This window comes from Argopecten irradians, chromosome 6 (genome assembly GCF_041381155.1).
Source record: "Argopecten irradians isolate NY chromosome 6, Ai_NY, whole genome shotgun sequence".
NCBI classification, from domain to species: Eukaryota; Metazoa; Mollusca; class Bivalvia; order Pectinida; family Pectinidae; genus Argopecten; species Argopecten irradians.
The window spans coordinates 38984031-38999658 of NC_091139.1; the positions used below are offsets into that span (position 1 = coordinate 38984031).

General features: G+C 34.5%; 1 protein-coding gene across 1 annotated transcript in view; it reads right to left on the reverse strand.

The window, feature by feature from the left end:
- Positions 1-1057: 1057 nt before the first annotated feature.
- The window catches only part of LOC138325831 (protein FAM91A1-like), a 31424-nt gene continuing 16853 nt past the window's right edge, over positions 1058-15628 (reverse strand). The window contains exons 13-20 of the mRNA XM_069271769.1: positions 8073-8278; positions 7513-7600; positions 7058-7168; positions 5687-5800; positions 5359-5425; positions 4588-5119; positions 4239-4308; positions 1058-3788 (exon numbers count right to left, since the gene is read on the reverse strand). Of these exons, the coding sequence (XP_069127870.1) occupies positions 3669-3788; positions 4239-4308; positions 4588-5119; positions 5359-5425; positions 5687-5800; positions 7058-7168; positions 7513-7600; positions 8073-8278 (1308 nt within the window). The 3' untranslated portion in view covers positions 1058-3668. The remainder of the gene's footprint in view (positions 3789-4238; positions 4309-4587; positions 5120-5358; positions 5426-5686; positions 5801-7057; positions 7169-7512; positions 7601-8072; positions 8279-15628) is intronic.

The window sequence follows — 15628 nt, forward strand, 5'->3', positions numbered from 1 at the left end:
GTCCCACTATAGAACAATAAATATCAGAATTAATAATTCAGTTAATTCTACAGATTTAATGTTATAGCAAATGGACAGTCTGACACTCTTCTTATTAAATATAGCATTACAACAAGTCATTATCCAAAGTTTACAGATTAATCTGTAAAGCAATATCTTAATTCATTAGTCTAAGATAAAATTAGAGAATATATACTGTGTATCATATCTTTATTCATTAGTCTAAGATAACATTCTGAGAATATACTCTGTAAATAATATCTTAATTCATTATTCTAAAACAAAATTTTATGAACCAATAATGTAAATTATATCTTAATTCATTACAGTAATCTAAGATAAAGAATACATGCTGTATATTGTCCCTGTACAATTTGTTTTATTTGGTTTGATTTTGTTTTGCATTGCCATTTTTATGGCATGCAAGATCTGAAAGAAAGAAGTAGTAGCCTCAATCCTATAGCCCTATATGTTGACATCACATTGGTAACATCATGAATAGCAACGGGCACAATATTATAATCTCAAGCAGGCAGTTACCATGGATAGAATTTACACCATCAATTACATAGAAGCTTCAGAATATGAATATCTTTAACATTAAATAAGAAAAGCCTTATACTGACAATTAATTTAGAGAATATATTGCATTTCGTTTTAACATGGCAAAAGTCTATAGCTAACTAAAGCACCTGACATGGAGAGTACAATTTTACACAAAATGGCTATTATCACGTCTTGTCTATTAGATCTAAATATATGAAGCCTGTTTTAAAATTGTTTTTTCAAAGAGCTACGTGAAAAGCATGAGAAGGTTTTGTGAATTATAAAATATCAGCCACCCAATAACTTGACCGTAAATTTGATTTCAGAGAAAACAGAAAAAATATCTTATTTTGTTTAAATAAAATATTGTAATATGAAATAAGAGGATAATATTCTGTGGAAGGGAATGATAGCAAGAGGGTAATAAACATTGTTTTTACTAAATAACATAATTTTGTAGAAGTTAAAACAAAGAACATAATTTTGTAGAAGTTATACAAAGATTTATGAAAAAAAAAAAATCCCAGCCTCGCACTTTAATGGTAATGTTTTCATATACAGCATGTATACACGTCGATTACCCACTATAATAACACATGCAGAAGGTATCCACTATACAAAAAGATCACATAGGTTTGTGTGACAGTGGTCCTGTAGGCATAGCTCTATACTGGTACAAATATATGATTCAATAACATGATATCTACAAATATCTGAAAAGCTGTTTACTTTAGATTTTAAATGTAAATTTAAAGTACATGCTTCAAACATATGCCAGAAAATGATAATTAATCAAGCTCAATAAAGGACATTACATGTACATACTTCCAACTTTTATAAGGTTCAATCAGTGAACCAAAGTTCTGATAAAGTTGTGTTTGTAAAATCTATCATTGATAGTATAATACAAGCCCCTTAAGTTCATCTTCTATAACTAAATATTGATACACTCTTCTTTCTTGTGACTTTTTGTTTGTGTTTTTTTATCTTGGATCAGCATTATTTACTGAGACACTTCTACTTTTAAAGACTGAAAATGTTAAAAACTTGTACATATTCTTCAATGTTTTGATTCCAACACAATACTTTTTCATGCATTTTCATCCTGTAACAATTATACTGTTGTGTATACAGTGTGTATTACACAAATTTTTATGGTAGTCAGGTATCCCTACAAACAACCTATAGTTAAGACTGATTATAAAGAGCAATTCTCTATCGGCTAACACAACCTGATCTGGTTTTTAGTAGTACACACCTTGTACACAGTAGGCACTTCACATACTCCGTAACTATTCAATATGGTCCAGTCTTTTGATTTCATTCTCAGTTCTGGTATCCATCATACTTGACATTTAAGTTAACAGTTTAACAGTTAATTAATAAATGCAATTTGCTTTTCATCCGTATAGAAATGTTGATATTATGTAAACATTTTTGGCAAAATAATTTAAAACTTTGTATAAACTTGCATTCAATTCATTCTAATCTACACCTTGATTAAGCTACATTATTTATCTAGAGTGAGTTTTTCTGTTAGGTATGTTTACTTTCCACTGTGCACTATCTCTATTGAAATTGATTATAAAACACTCACAATGAATTGTCAATGTGTACGTTTTGAAGGACTCATAATTATGTTGGTGCATACTGATAAAATAGGTACATCGACCTTAAGTTTATAATAAGAATATTGATTTCATTTACACCTAAGGAAAATTGCAACAAGAGATAGTTTACAGTTCATGAAACAGTTAAAACCTATATACATAATAATCATATACAAACTGTAAAACATATATAAATAAGTAAAGCACATAACAGTTTATATTTAACTTCAGAAGCACTAAACATTAACAGGAATGAGTATCACAGTTCAGGAAATACAAATGATGACAAATCATAAAATGTGAAACATGTATAGCACATTGACAAACAATACAACATGTGACACCTCTGCACCATAGATCAGGGATGGGTCCCCCATAGATAGACAATGTGGCAGCACATTGATATACTGACATCTTTATTATATTGCACCTTCTAATGATTAAGTAATCCCAGGGCCTACCTTATCTAGCTGATAACAAGAATGTTAACTGACGTCTGACATAGTAAGTGCAAGTAAAGCAGTTCTCAGTCACACATATGTACCATTACACAAAAGGCATACAGCTGTCAAATACACAGGATTACTGTGAATGCCCTATTTGTTTAATGTATTAAGTTTATGTGAATGCCCTATTTTTAGTTAATTTAGTTTAAATAGATCAAATCTAGATTTGATGGAAATAGATTAGAAATGTGAAACCAGGGCTTTTATCCACTTGTTATACGATGTAATACGATGTATAACTAGACAAATTTGAAAGCCTACAAAATAATTATTTTTCATTCTAAATGTAATGCCATATACATGAGAATGACAAATTTCGACACAGCATATGAAAAACTATACACAGACAAAATATCTTCTGGTCAATTTGACCTTTGATCTGAAAATTCACCAGAAAATAACTTCAAATCAAAGTCAATTCCAAGTCAAAAAGAACTCTTTTTAAGTAAATCTGAGCTAAAAATATTTACATGACTTCTGAAAATGACCTCAATTGACCTGAAGATATTTTGCCTAAGTACAAAGATATCATTGTTTTGTGCAAGTATGATTGTTAAATTGTAGATTAATTATCACAACTTCAAAAATACTGATGCATAAAAGGGAAGAAAAAATGTTTATTCCTTCAATACTCTGCCTTTCAGTTTTAAATAGCTGACATCTTAAAGCTGGACAGTCTAAAGCTAGGACAGCCTAAAGCTATGGTAATGGAAACAGATCAAATAACAAACAATTTAACACAATAATTGTTTGTCAATAAAACCATAATACAAACACTATCACATATATACTGAATACAAATCAAGAACAAATCAACTAGAAGCAAATGTCCTTGACTCCCTCGTGGTTTTGATATTTTTGTAGAATTATCTGCGTAGCACACAAGGAGCTGACTCTATGAATACAGTGAGGTGACCAATGACAACAGAACATATTACTGGACTACAGACAAATTCATTGCATTCAAACATTCTAAAAGCAGCCTCTGATATTACTCTATAAGGGGTCAGCCTATCCATGGTTCAAGTGTTTTGTTGTGGAACAGGAGATTAACAGTTGGTAGAGGTGTTGTTTCTTCTTTTTCTGTAGTAGGGTCCTGGCTTGTGTCACCTATACGTGAATTGTCCTTGTAAATAAAAGCAAACATCAATATAAATCTCTGAACTGTGATTTATATCCTGTAGTTTGCGAGGATAAGTCAGATTACAAAATATTCTGAACATTTAATACATTACTATAAATATTGTAAACTTTCAATTAGGTCAATTTTTGCCAAAAATTATCCTACCCCACATCAAGTTATTGTCGAGTTAATTATCAAGGGACCTAACTCCTTTCACTCACAACATTTGGATATCTCATTCTGTACTACAGAGTAATCTACTCTTGCTAATTGAATGTAAAACAGGCTTGAGAGCAGACACAATGTTTTCCCAAAAACAAACATCTTCATCAACAATGCAGATAACACTGCATACCAAAAACATGAAAAATCTGCTGAAAAATTTGTTCTGATCTAGAATAAGTACATCTTTCAACTTATCAAAATACATAAAATTATATTAAAGTGACTTACTTGGTACTGGGAAACAAAGTTTAATAGCCTAAGAGACACTTTCCTACTGGAATGTAGCAGTTCCTGGAGGCTGAAAAATCAATATTGGATCAAAATTGGACTGCATGAAAATAATACACTGCAATTCAACACACAATATTTGCAATAAACTGCAATAACAAACATTCATCTCCAAACAAGTGGTTCATTGATCATCAGCCCTTATATATTGTACCTGTTTCATTTAACATATTAACATTGACCAAACTGGAAAATTAAATGGCAAATCTTTTTTTTTGTTTCCTTACAAACATGGCATGTATTAATTTGTTCATATATAAGCCCTCAGTTGAAAAGTAGTTGTATTTACCTTTTCTTGGAAAAGAGTCCTTCAGAAATGACTTTTGAACACACATCCTTATTGAGACTGGAACTGAACAATGGAATACCAAAATAACATTCCAGTATAACCCAATGTTCTTCCTTTGTGTCCTCTAATGACTTTGACCTACAGCCATCACGCTCACGGTCAAGTTCAAGGTCTAAGGTCATGTTTTCTTTCAGTTTTTTGACAGTATTATTGTCTTCCGTCCCAGTAGCACCAAACATTTCAGAGTCTAACATATCAATCTCGGAGGCCAGCATGTCGGCCGAGGTTTTATTTGTCACGCCGTTCAATGGCTGGTCAGACTCGGTGTCTGACTGATGAGTGTTGAAGATAATGCCATCGCTCGCCTCCTCAAAATAATCTTCCTCATCGGGATCCTCCTGGAACACTGTCCGTGATAACAATCCCGTGTTGAGGAGTGTGATATAGCCACATGTGTGCACTAGGTCCAAATGTTCACATAAACTTTTAATGCTCGAATGACTTTCGTAATTCTGCTTGGAGAATGATTGTTCTGTAATTGAAAATATAAATCAGTAAAAACCAAACATCCATCTTTATTTCTACAGATGTGATTACACAGGCAAAATCATGATTAATTAATCATCTTTCAAACATTTTCTCACTGTCCAAGCAATTTTCTTCATACATTTCAATATTTGCGTTGGTTAATATAAGATGGTCAAAGACATTTATATTACCGTAAGTGATATATTTTTTCCAAATTGCTAAAATTAAATATTTATACTGTACCAAGCTTAGTCTTGTCAATTGGAAAAGATATGTTGACTGTTTTTCCCTCTGACTGCCAACCATGGGCCTACAACAATGAATGAATGAATGAATGAATGAATGAATGAATGAATGAATACAAAATTTACAACAAGAAATATAAATTGACAACACAAAACTACAAAATCTACAAGTATTTTAATAATTTCAAATATATATATAAATATTCCCAGTATTTTATCAAACAAAATCTTTGGTAAGTGCTACATCTTTAATATCTTCATGAAATAATTTCAAAATCGATTTCACAGAAACAAAACTAAATTGATAGTAATGGTTCAAGGCTTACCTGAACAAAAACAGCGGAGTGACTTAGAGCATCGTTGAGTGTCAATAAAATGTTGGATGTGGCTATCACAGCAGGGTCGTGTCCCCAGGTTGTAACTAACAACCTATCATACTCCTACAAATATACAAAACATCGTTAAAACACAAAATCATATTTTTTCTGTGGTTACAAATTATGTTTTTTTGTAGTTCTTTCATAATACAAACTGAAAACTTTGATGAGGGCTGCCATTGAATATTATTACAGCTAAAATATATATGTTTATGGTATATCTATGTAATTCATTGAGTAACTTTCCAAAAACAAAACCTCAAGTCCAGGGCATGATAGATTAAGTGGAGAATCCAAAAAAGATGTCAAGAAAATAACAAAACTTAAATGCTCAACTCCAAACGTTAAGAAAACTTATTTATAACAGAAGTGTCCAGATCTTTGAAGTAATCAACTGGGTCTTTATATAACTTTCCCTATGATATAAATAGAATAAGGGCTGTTCCAGCAAAACATTTAAGGTAGGGGGGAGGAAGGCACTTTGAAATGAGACCCACCTATAGAAGCGATTTTCAATTTTGTTGAACCCCCCGCCCCCCATACCTATTTTTTGTGAACGACACCATGGCATAGAAGCCCATCTTTTTTGGTTTACATATTATGATTTCTAGCATCACTGAAGAGTCCTAGAAAAAAAAGTATTGTATATGGTGCAGTGAACTATTGTTTGATGTGCTGCATCCATCACTAAATTTGTACAAAGGTACAATCTTCCTAGAACCAGTGGAAAATCTACTAAAGATGCTGAAGTGTTACACAAGCGTAATACAAACGTAGACATCTGAACATACACACTTAAGCTTGTGAACTGCCATTCTTTCCTCGACTTAATATCAGTGAATTTAGATAAAGATCTGTTGATCATGATGACAACAGTATTTTGCCAAAACTAATCCATTGTTTCTCTGTACCATTGTCAAGTTTGATTGAATATAATATGTTTTAGATGAATATTTTGTCATTATTATATCAAAACACTCAGAAAATAAAATAATTGTTTTGGTTTTTATTTGTTGAAGATGAACAATGCATTAATATTGTCAGAAATTCACATGTTTTCAACAGTTATTTTGCAGTCAGGATGACTGACAGCATTATAAAACACAAATTTTGCATTTTGTTTCAAAAAGTTACAAATGCTTCAGATAGACACACCTACATAAGCGATTTTATTGAAACGCCACCCTGGCACAAAAGTGATTTTATTTTGAACCCACCATGACACATACTATTTTTTTAAGTACCTTTCCTGAGTGCCATATATGTTTTGCTGGAACATCCCTAACCAAAAATGAGAATCAATAAGTTAAATAAACTTACATGGAATATTGAAGGTAGTTTACGGAGTTTTGTTCCTTTGACTAGAAGTAATGACGGAGGTCCACACTTTGTTAAACTATACAGGAACAACTTGAACCATACAGAATTTACCTGTAGAAATAGCACATAACTATAATAATAATATGATAAACAACATATACAGTGAAAAAATAATCCAGATCTAATGAGTGAGGCTGTTCTTTTTTATATAAACAAAAAATGCAACCACTTTCATTGACAAAAAGGCAGGTGCAAATTTCTATGTTTTCGATACATTTGTATGATAGATAAAATTAATGAAGTTAAACTATTGTTTCATTTTTGATTAGCTTCTTTAAACACAAACAAGCTAAACAAATGCAACTCGGGGCTCTGAAATTTTTATTCTTTCCTTCATATATCAGTAAACTTAATAAACAGTGTATCTATCAGCAGTTCTTATCGATACCACTTACCTCTGGGACTGCTGGTCCTATATGTTGTGGTGTACAACTACTCACTGGCTTGATTTCATAACTCAAGGGTGCCATAGAAACCAACAATCTGTAAAAACAATTTGTTCAACAATCTGTAAAAAGAATTTGTTTTATATCAACTAGAGTCATATATTACACATATATATCGACTGTATTGAATACATGGTTATATTTGTGAAATACCATATTGTCAGTGTTTTTCTCTGGGATATTTTCATGATTTCATTTTAGAAATAATGTGAGGATACATAAATATGGGCATTTCAGCTGCATATATAGTCCATCAGCTAACTTTTATGGCTGTGAGATTGAGTATCAGTTAAGCAATAATGAGCATGCACGCCCATTCTTGGATGGGTAATCGTTCCATTTGTACGGGCCCGCCCTCAGCACGTTACAATAATGACTATGTTTGCCACAGAAATCAAATCTCTAAACAAGTTATACAGTAATAATTCATAACTTGATAAAAATACTCCACCAAATTTGGAATTAAAACAAAAATAATCTGTGAAAATGTTGTGATGTTATAAACTTACTCATAGTTTCTGTTGAGAACTCTAGCTCTAGTGGCAGCGTCAAGACCCAGCAGGCTTTCACAACGGATCAGATCAACAGCTAACCCATTTTTGGTGTCATTCTCAAATGTTAAATCTTTGTTGTACCTCAGAAACTTCAGTGTGTCCCTCAAAGTCAAGGCATGTACAAAGTACCTCCTAGCCTCCCCCTCAGCCTCAGAACCAACCTAAAACAGAAAGTCAAAGCTAGTAGACATTTTATTTCCTTGGCTCAGACAAACTTATAACATACAAAGCTAGTAGACATTTTATTTCCTTGGCTCAGACAAACTTATAACATACAAAGCTAGTAGACATTTTATTTCCTTGGCTCAGACAAACTTATAACATACAAAGCTAGTAGACATTTTATTTCCTTGGCTCAGACAAACTTATAACATAAGGTCAAAGCTAGTAGACATTTTATTTCCTTGGCTCAGACAAACTTATAACATAAGGTCAAAGCTAGTAGACATTTTATTTCCTTGGCTCAGACAAACTTATAACATAAGGTCAAAGCTAGTAGACATTTATTTCCTTGGCTCAGACAAACTTATAACATAAGGTCAAAGCTAGTAGACGTTTATTTCCTTGGCTCAGACAAACTTATAACATAAGGTCAAAGCTAGTAGACATTTTATTTCCTTGGCTCAGACAAAAAACTTATTCAGACAAACTTATAACATACAAAGCTAGTAGACATTTTATTTCCTTGGCTCAGACAAACTTATAACATACAAAGCTAGTAGACATTTTATTTCCTTGGCTCAGACAAACTTATAACATAAGGTCAAAGCTAGTAGACATTTTATTTCCTTGGCTCAGACAAACTTATAACATACAAAGCTAGTAGACGTTTATTTCTTTGGCTCAGACAAACTTTTAACATATGTTCAAAGCTAGTAGACGTTTATTTCCTTGGCTCAGACAAACTTATAACATACAAAGCTAGTAGACATTTTATTTCCTTGGCTCAGACAAACTTATAACATACAAAGCTAGTAGACATTTTATTTCCTTGGCTCAGACAAACTTATAACATAAGGTCAAAGCTAGTAGACATTTTATTTCCTTGGCTCAGACAAACTTATAACATACAAAGCTAGCAGACCTTTATTTCCTTGGCTCAGACAAACTTATAACATAACAAAGCTAGCAGACCTTTATTTCCTTGTAGTCCAGGTGCCAACCAGAAAACCCAAAAATATAGTTCGCATAAAATGTTTTTGCTGATTATGTTGCAGTAGGATGTGCTTAATCACAATCGGAATGATGCCACCTCGGCATCTTTGGGGAATTGAAAATATTCAAGATGGCCGCCATGAACGCTCTCAAAAACGGTATTGATAAAATAAATTAGAGTTTAACTGTAACGTAATTGCAAAAGATAAGTTTTCTTTCTTAATTTTGCAAGACAGATACATGTTCTTTGATAGACAAGAGGCCCATGGGCCTTAACGGTCATCTGACTCATGGCACAAAACAACAAAGTCACAGTATAAAGTATTGGTTAACGATTAATATAAACAATACAAGGAACTCCTTAGTTGAATATGTAAGTTTCTGAAATAGGTAATTGTCAATTGTTGAACAAACTTAGCTCTTCATCCATATATGGTTGTAACACATTCAAGGATTAATATATGGAGGAGTCAGATTTTAAAGCCAAATATCAACAAAGCTCCCATTTTGGACCTCCGCCGTACTATCCCCATGGGTCTTAGCTCCGCGGTCCTTTCTAAAATATGATTGTCCTTACCTAAAGTTCTTCCTTCCGAATCAAATAAAACCCCTATAGACCAATTTTCATTGAGATTGGAGACTGAAACATTAAAACAGGAAGTGGGCCAGGGGCCATCTTGGAATACCAAAATCTTTACGAAAATGTTTGCATGTTGTTCGGTATCAATTAAAACCCCTATAGACCATTTTCATTGAGATCGGAGACTGAAACCTGAAAAAAGGAAGTGGGCCAGCGGCCATCTTGGAATACCAAAATCTTTACGAAAATGTTTACATATTGTTCGGCATCAATTAAAACCCCTATAGACCAATTTTCATTGAGATCGGAGACCGAAACCTAAAACAGGAAGTGGGCCAGCTAAAATTAAGAAAATTTGCCCTTTTGGGGTTTCACCCCTCAGCCCCTAGGGATCGGACCAGACTCATTTATTTAAAATATGATTGTCCATCCCCAATGATGTTTCACATTAAATATGGATGAAATTCACCCAAGGATGAAGGAGAAGTAGGATTTTAAAGCTAAAATTAAGAAAATTTGCCCTTTTGGGGCCCCGCCCCTCAGCCCCTAGGGGTCGGACCAAGCTCATTTATATAAAATATGATTGTCCTTCCCCAATGATATTTCACACCAAATATGGATGAAATTCATCCAAGGATAAAGGAGGAGTAGGATTTTAAAGCTAAAATTAAGAAAATTTGCCCTTTTGGGGCCCCACCCCTCAGCCCCTAGGGGTCGGACCAAGCTCATTTATATAAAATATGACTGTCCTTCCCTAATGATGTTTCACACCAAATATGGATGAAATCAACCCAAGGATGAAGGAGGAGTAGGATTTTAAAGCTAAAATTAAGACAATTTGCCCTTTTGGGGCCCCACCCCTCAGCCCCTAGGGGTCGGACCAGACTCATTTATATAAAATATGACTGTCCTTCCCTAATGATGTTTCACACCAAATATGGATGAAATCAACCCAAGGATGAAGGAGGAGTAGGATTTTAAAGCTTAAAATAAGAAAATTTGCCCTTTTGGGGCCCCACCCCTCAGCCCCTAGAGGTCGGACCAGGCTCATTTATAAAAAATATGATTGTCCTTCCCCAATGATGTTTTTATAGCAAATATAGATGAAATCCATCCAAGGATAAGGAGTAGTATTTTAAAGCTAAAAATAACCTTTTTGGGGCCCCACCCCTCAGCCCCTAGGGGACGGACCAGGCTCATTTATATAAAATATGATTGTCCTCCCCAATGATGTTTCACACCAAATATGAATGAAATCAACCCAAGGATGAAGGAGGAGTAGGATTTTAAAGCTTAAAATAAGAAAATTTGCCCTTTTGGGGCCCCGCCCCTCAGCCCCTAGGGGTCGGACCAAGCTCATTTATATAAAATATGATTGTCCTTCCCCAATGATATTTCACACCAAATATGGATGAAATTCATCCAAGGATAAAGGAGGAGTAGGATTTTAAAGCTAAAATTAAGAAAATTTGCCCTTTTGGGGCCCCACCCCTCAGCCCCTAGGGGTCGGACCAAACTCATTTATATAAAATATGACTGACCTTCCCTAATGATGTTTCACACCAAATATGGATGAAATCAACCCAAGGATGAAGGAGGAGTAGGATTTTAAAGCTAAAATTAAGACAATTTGCCCTTTTGGGGCCCCACCCCTCAGCCCCTAGGGGTCGGACCAGACTCATTTATATAAAATATGACTGTCCTTCCCTAATGATGTTTCACACCAAATATGGATGAAATCAACCCAAGGATGAAGGAGGAGTAGGATTTTAAAGCTTAAAATAAGAAAATTTGCCCTTTTGGGGCCCCACCCCTCAGCCCCTAGAGGTCGGACCAAGTTCATTTATATAAAATATGATTGTCCTTCCCCAATGATGTTTCACACCAAATATGGATGTAATCCGCCCAAGAGTTAAGGAGGAGTAGGCTTTTGTATAAATAGTCTTACGCACGACGCACGGCGGACGGCGGACGGCGGACGGCGCACGGCGCACGGCGCACGGCGGACGGCGCACGACGACGGACGAAACACGATGACAATAGGTCATCCTGACCTTTGGTCAGATGACCTAAAAATAAAATCCGATAAAAACTAATTTTCGGAATCAGTTATTTTACGTCATTAATTTTGTCGAAAAATGAACAATATTACTTGTATTGCGTAACGTTAAACGGAATATCATATTTAAGGGCGATCATTCCGGGAACAATATTTACTACATCACACAAAACTGTTTACGAATGTCCTGCAGGTAGAACATCAGAAGTGTACCTGTGCATGATCGTAAAAAGCGACTAAATTTAGGATATCTTTTCTTTTTATCCTGGGTTAAGGAATAGTAGCCAGAGCTTCCCCACAAGGGCGAGCGCTCAACTGCGCAAAGTGAGGTGATGTCAAGAGAGACGTAAAGAAGAAGAAAAGCAGTTAGGAAGATGTGAAAGAAAATATCCTAAATTTTGTGGCATTTTAAGATATGCAATAGAAGCAGACGGTACAATTATAATAACATTAAAATGGGTAAAGAAACGGTTTCGTCGAAGTACTGAATCATATGCTTTAGTGACATTTTGATGCTTCAATGTTTTATCGTCCCATAACATATTTGTGCACAGCTCAATTATATTCAAACTGGTTTCGCAACAAAGGTATCCATTCTATATATTAAATAATTATTGAATATCTGTCTTGAAAGTTTGCCCAGTTGCTCTATGTGTAGGGCATAATAATTGTACCTGCTGTCTCTTCATTATTGTAAAAGGCGACTAAATTTTGGTATCTTTTCTTTTTCTTCCCAACATCGCTGCCTTACTTTTGTTAGAGTTGAACTCTCGCCCATTTTGGGGAATACATCCCCTGGCCGAGCCTCACATTACTCTAAAATGTCGCAGTCTCTGGTCAGCACAAAGGGAATGGGGACGACTGTTTGCCCGTTGTCATTTTAATGTGACCGGGTGGGTTGTGATTAATATAATCTTTCTCTACCTAGAGGGGTGTGACAACGAAATCACAACACGAAGGGTAATTCATGAACGTCTAACCCGAGGCTTGCCTCACTAATACATATATAAGGAGACACAACACCAATTATATACCGCAGCCTCCCAAGGCATTCGGAGCACAAACAACACATCGTATAGTAGAAGCCGTCCTCAAATGACTTTAGCTGTTAATAGGAAGTTTTCAATTTTCTAATCAAGTTTGTCCAGTAAACGATCGATTCAGCTTAATTTCTCTATCAATATGGTATATCTTGGTAGACTTTTTGCTTGATTCTGATCTGTTTCTTACATATTGAATCATACAAAACATCGTTATTTACATGTTTTACCTTCAAATATTTAGGCAATACACTATGTTTATATTTAAATAAAAAGTTATTCTTGTTTTTTATAAATAAATTCAATTTCAAGAAGTGTGTATTTTCATTTTATGATAAGGATGTATTGCATAATAAACTAGTTTGTTTGTCGTGTTTTTTTATTATTATTAAACTAACGTCCTGTTAACAGGCAGGGTAATGTTGAGACGGCCTCTCATGTATGCGCTGTGTTGCGTTATGAAGGGCGGTGTGTGTTTTGCGAGACTGGTATATTTATTTTGTGTCTTCTTGTATAGTGGAACTTTTGGAACTCTTGCCCTTAGTTATGTGTCACTGAAGCATGCCACCAAGACATGCAATACAACCCTCCCAGTCAAATCATACAGACAACGGACGAACCAGTCGTCCACTCCCGGTATGCTGAACACTAAGCAGGAGCGGAAACTACCACTTTTATAGACTTTGGTGCGTCTCAACCAAGGGACCAAACCCAGAACCTTTTTCATAGGGACGAATGCTCAACCGAAAGCCCAAAGTGAGGCGTTGTCAAGGGAGTCGTTAGGAGTCAGACGTCAGTTAAGAAGCAGATAAAGATACATGTACGATCATACATTTAGTCGCCCTATTACGATCATGAAATAGGTGCAGCAGGTACAATACTAACACCCTACCTGCAGTAAAAATTAACCAAGGTACAACTGAACATGTCATCTTACCAATAATTATAATAAGATTAGTTATATTGCTATGTAAATAAAATCACATGAAGATTATTACTACAATGTATATCTTTCAAAATGACTGCTGAATGGGTAATTCCATTTTGGGTAGAAGAAAATCTGTAAATATTTAAAGTGTTGGTTGGTTACGTATCATGCCCATTTTACAGAAAATGTCATTTTAAGAATGGTCTACCCTACATGTGCTGCTTTATGGGATGCCTTCTTTGGTGGCTGTGATATGATCAAGAGTGTCTTTTTCAATGGTGGAAACATTTTAATGCATTCTCACTAAAACATTGTTGCCTAATACACTGGGAGAACATCCCAGTCGGTCATATATACTGACATCGGCTACATGTATAGTAGTCGTCTCACTCTCTTTCTGTTGAATGCAAGAGCAGAAACAATGTACATGTATATTCTGTAAACAATACTTATTGTAGCGCAAGGCGAAATATCTGTAAATTATTATTTATCGGCGTGGATATAAAATAGCGCAGTTCAATGGTTCAATACCGCTACAATAATTACGTTTACAGTAAAGACTAAAAAAGTCGTGTCTCTCGTAAGTAACAGTTTCCAGAGCCATTTCTAAACGTTCAACTCAGAGGCGGCCCAAAGGGAGGTGACGTCAAAAAAAAGAAAGACGTTAAAGCCTAAAAAGGTCGCCTTTTATGATCAAGCAATGGGCACAAAGGTAGAAATTAAAACGCAAACAACAACCCCCCGCAAACATCGAATGTAAAATATTTGTCTTAAATGAAAACCACACAAAATACCAATCCTACATATAAATACTAATAAAAACAAAGCCAATATTATCATACAATAAACCTGTGTATGCAAAATTATGTTAATTAACTTATTAATTATAACAAATAACTACAAGAGGTAACTTAATATATAATAGAATTCTGTTCAATGTACGTTATGACAAATCATGTACACCAAATTTTTTCGAAGTTCATAAAGAATTGAGGGATTTTAATAGCATGAATATCAATTCAGTCAGATGAAAATAAATCAATGTTGCAGTTTGTCAACCATCTTGTCCGCCATCTTGAATATTTCAAATTTCCCAATGATGCCACGGTGGCATCATCCAGTTTCTGATGGAGGACATGTTAAAGAACATTTCTGTGCAAAAACATTTTATGCGAACTATTTTTTTAGGTTGGGTGGAAAATCACCATTTGGCACCTGGACTATTGGCCCAGACAAACTTTTAACATACAAAGCTAGTAAATGTTTATTTCCTTGGCTCAGACAAACTTATAACATTACAAAGCTAGCAGACCTTTATTTTCCTTGGCTCAGACAAACTTTTAACATACACATAAGGTCAAAGCTAGTAGACATTTTATTTCCTTGGCTCAGACAAACTTTTAACATACAAAGCTAGTAAATGTTTATTTCCTTGGCTCAGACAAACTTTTAACATACACATAAGGTCAAAGCTAGTAAACATTTTATTTCCTTGGCTCAGACAAACTTATAACATAAGGTCAAAGCTAGCAGACCTTTATTTCCTTGGCTCAGACAAACTTTTTAACATACAAAGCTAGCAGACCTTTATTTCCTTGGCTCAGACAAACTTTTAACATACAAAGCTAGCAGACCTTTATTTCCTTGGCTCAGACAAACTTTTAACATACACATAAGGTCAAAGCTAGTAAACATTTTATTTCCTTGGCTCAGACAAACTTATAACATAAGGTCAAAGCTAGTAGACAT